The sequence below is a fragment of the Ciona intestinalis genome, chromosome 4 (assembly GCF_000224145.3).
Source record: "Ciona intestinalis chromosome 4, KH, whole genome shotgun sequence".
Lineage (NCBI taxonomy): Eukaryota > Metazoa > Chordata > Ascidiacea > Phlebobranchia > Cionidae > Ciona > Ciona intestinalis.
The window spans coordinates 4,052,294-4,055,833 of record NC_020169.2 but is presented as its reverse complement, the minus strand read 5'-3'; the positions used below and the strand labels follow the sequence as shown (position 1 = coordinate 4,055,833).

Sequence of the window (3,540 nt, the reverse complement as noted above, 5' to 3'; positions counted from 1 at the left end):
AAACAAAACACGACTTCTGTAGAAGTTTTAGACTCGCGGAGGGTCATACCGGCGTTGCGGTAGGGGCACCTTTTAACCTCTGCCGTTGGGTGTTAAAAAGTGGGGAAAAACATCATTTTGCACATGCTGGTGTGTTGCAAAAGGGGTGGGTGAGGGAAAGACGTGACACTTTTACCACGTAATATCCAAATAGCCTGGTCGCGTTTTACACAATAAACGACAGTCTATGAAAGTCGTAAGGATACCGTTTTATTATTCTTTGAATGTTCTTTGTTTACTACCATGTTTCAATGAAAATAAAAATGAAATGGTGTTCTATATCATTTTCCACTCTAGGCAAACTATTCACAATTGCAATTTTTTGGTGACATCTTTAAAGCAAATAAAATTATTTAAATCAGCAAACAATGGGCCACGTGGCGTTGGTTTTATTTTATTTACTATCGTTTTGGGTTTCTGTAAAGGTTAACAGTTTTGCTTAATCCGTCACGGCAAATTATTGAAAGAGACGCTTAGCGAAACGTTGACGCGTATTCAGAGGAAAACAATCAGCATTGTACTCCCTGACTGTTTCGTCACAAGCCTATAAATTATTTATAATTCTTTACAATCGACAGTGTAACATATATAGCGGTGGAATCGAGAAGCACATTCCGTTTTCCGTTGTGGTAAAACTAAGAATCCCCTTTGTGACGTCATTGGAGCAATTGTTTCAAGGCGTCGAACTTTTTAGTTTAAGTTTTAAAATTTCATATAAAGACAGTTGTCAGCCCGTCGATAAACTCTAAATAATTCAAATCCAATTACAATAAAGTGACAATGCAATACCATATATAGCTGTAACTTATACCGAGAGAGGTATATAAAGTGCGAGTCTACAATATGGCTTGCGCAATGCATTAAGTAATGGGACAGTCCTTATAACACGAGTTCTGTTTCATACACCTCGCCGTGTTCGCTTACGAGTTAGCACGTTGGTAACTATATGGAAAACTAATTTTTGAAGCATTTTTTTTTGAACATAAGTAGTTTATAATATAGTTTATAAGGTAGAGAGATAGACCGTTGTTAAATGTTTAAAATACGGTCAGAATATTATTTAGATATTATGTCCTTAAGGTGTCCCATCTTCCCCCAGAGTACTGTAACTTAAATTCATTTCCAGGTGTAATATCAGCTCTTTCTTTACTCGGGCCTGCATTTGGTTTCATGCTTGGCTCACTTACTACTAGCGTGTGGGTGGACATTGGTTGGGTGAATGTCACCACTGTGTCTATTACCCCACACCACCCCTCATGGGTCGGGGCCTGGTGGGTGGGGTATCTTGTTATCGCCTTCATGATGGTGTTAGTCACAATACCACTGTGTATGTTTAACCGGTAAGTGTTTAATAAATTTGTTTCGCTTTTTATACGTCAATATCTCCGAAAATAACGCGACGGATTTTTTTTAAAAAAACGTGGTCTTTTCGAATTGAAAATTAAATACATTTTTAATTAAGATTTCCAAATAAATGACTGCAGGGGTAATTTTTAGGTACACTTCCAGTAATTGGGGGATAACAGGTTTAGCTGCCTATACGTTTTTGTTCTATGTCATGTTAATCGCTAAACTAGAATCATTGATTGGGTGCCTGTTACGATTAACGTTGAAAAGATCTCTTTTAGTGTTGAGAGCTGATAAAGCTTTCAGGGTGACATGTTTATTAAAAAAAGTTGTTTTAAAAAACATATTGTATATAGCATTACTTGTAGACATATTCTATTCTGCGAGGGTGGGGTCTTTGGTTAAGAATCTCTTGTGATGTTGGCAAGATTTGGCACATTACTCCAATTGCTTGTATAGGCATGTGTAAAAGGCTAATGCAATTTGTAAAACCCATTTCTGTTCAGTGTTATACGCAAAGAGAACGCCGAGGAAGAAACACACGGTTGCATTTGTTCAAGCAGTAGTTGTTTCCCTGGAACCAGCATGTCAGATAAAACAAATGAAGTTGACTTACTGAATCATAACGAAATCAAAGAGGAAGATATATCAAAAAGATGTCAACCTTCTCGAAGGTTTACTATGGAGGTTCTTAATTCAATTCACGAGGACGAGTTTTTCGGCGAGTATAAGCCGAAGAGCAACCAAGATAGACCACCAAGAGTGGTTTCTCTCATCGCTTATTTAGATGAAGTCAAAAGTGTGAAAAGTTCTGTTGAGTCCCTTCATGCATGTGACGTGTCGTGTCGTCGTTCGACGTCGGCTCCTGTCATCCGCTCTAAGGGGGACCACGTGACAACTGGGGACGTGCGTCACGAAAATACGAAGTCAGTAGACGTGACAAGCAACAAGCTGTCATTAGCCGGTATGTTTACACACGTGTGGCGCTTGTTTTTCGGTAAATAAGTGATTAACCCAAACCCGTATTGCGTTCATAATAGCTTTTACCACCACCCCACACTTAGTTAGTTTCACCAATCACGTGGTGTATATGTTCTGTTATACTGTCTGTCGCATATAGTATCCATATGAAGGTCAAAACTCCCACGAAATGTTGTTACATTGTTGGAATGAAGATTAAAACTATACATTTTTAGAACAAAGTAGAAATCTACATTATAAACATTCGGTTGGGTTTAATGGGCCAACTCTGACATAACTCCACGTTCCTCGTCGTATATGTTCCAACCCTATGACCTATTTATAACGTACGCTTATTTTCCCGGGCATCAATCCTGTACGTTTATATTTTCCTATTCGAAGGGACTATGTAGCCGAGGGTATAATTACGTTTCATCTCACTTTAAAATTCATATCTGGACACTAAGCATTTGTATAAACAAACCGCAACGTATTTTCCCCATAAGAAAAAATTATTTCTGCAGATTTCGGCTTGACGTTGAAAGGACTGTTAAGAGATCCTGTGTTTATGAGTATCACAACTGGTTTTGTGAGTCTAACAAGCTTTCTCGCTGCTTCTATAACCTTTATTGCAAAATACATGGAAACCCAATTCGAACTCACAGCTTCGTTGGCCAATCTTTTACACGGTACGTTAATTAATGAATATTTGTGCATAGCGGGGTGGGAGAAGATGGGGCACCTTTTCAATCTATGTTCTTGTTCCATTTGGTAGTAAACGAAGAACATTCGAAGAACTATAAAACCATATCTTCATGATTCCTATATAGGTTGTTTATTAATTGTATAAAACACGATCATGATATTTGGACATTATGTGCTAAAGGTGTCCCATCTTCCCCCACCCTACTATATCATTGAATCCCTTCCTTCCTTTGACAGTAGTATAGTTCTGGCTGAAACTTCTTGCAATTACATATGTATGTGTATATGTTGGAAAGTCCACTAATTGCGTCGGCTTTTCTCCTTACTCCAAACCCCCAACACGAATACACAATGACACCGTTTTGGGTTTTTAATAATTAATGACAGCAGAAGATTTTAACATGACGCCCTCTTTGATGCCTCGATGTTCCAAAATCAGCGGTGTTATACTGACACATTTTAATTTTCGCAACTTTTAATGTTGCTTAA

The 3,540-nt window shown here is 38.1% G+C and overlaps 1 protein-coding gene across 1 annotated transcript in view; it reads left to right on the top strand.

Annotated features, from left to right (window-relative positions):
* LOC100178047 (solute carrier organic anion transporter family member 2B1-like) overlaps positions 1 to 3,540 on the top strand; it is a 13,920-nt gene that overhangs the window by 6,099 nt on the left and 4,281 nt on the right. The window contains exons 4-6 of the mRNA XM_018811816.2: positions 1,166 to 1,379; positions 1,893 to 2,350; positions 2,871 to 3,035. Of these exons, the coding sequence (XP_018667361.1) occupies positions 1,166 to 1,379; positions 1,893 to 2,350; positions 2,871 to 3,035 (837 nt within the window). The remainder of the gene's footprint in view (positions 1 to 1,165; positions 1,380 to 1,892; positions 2,351 to 2,870; positions 3,036 to 3,540) is intronic.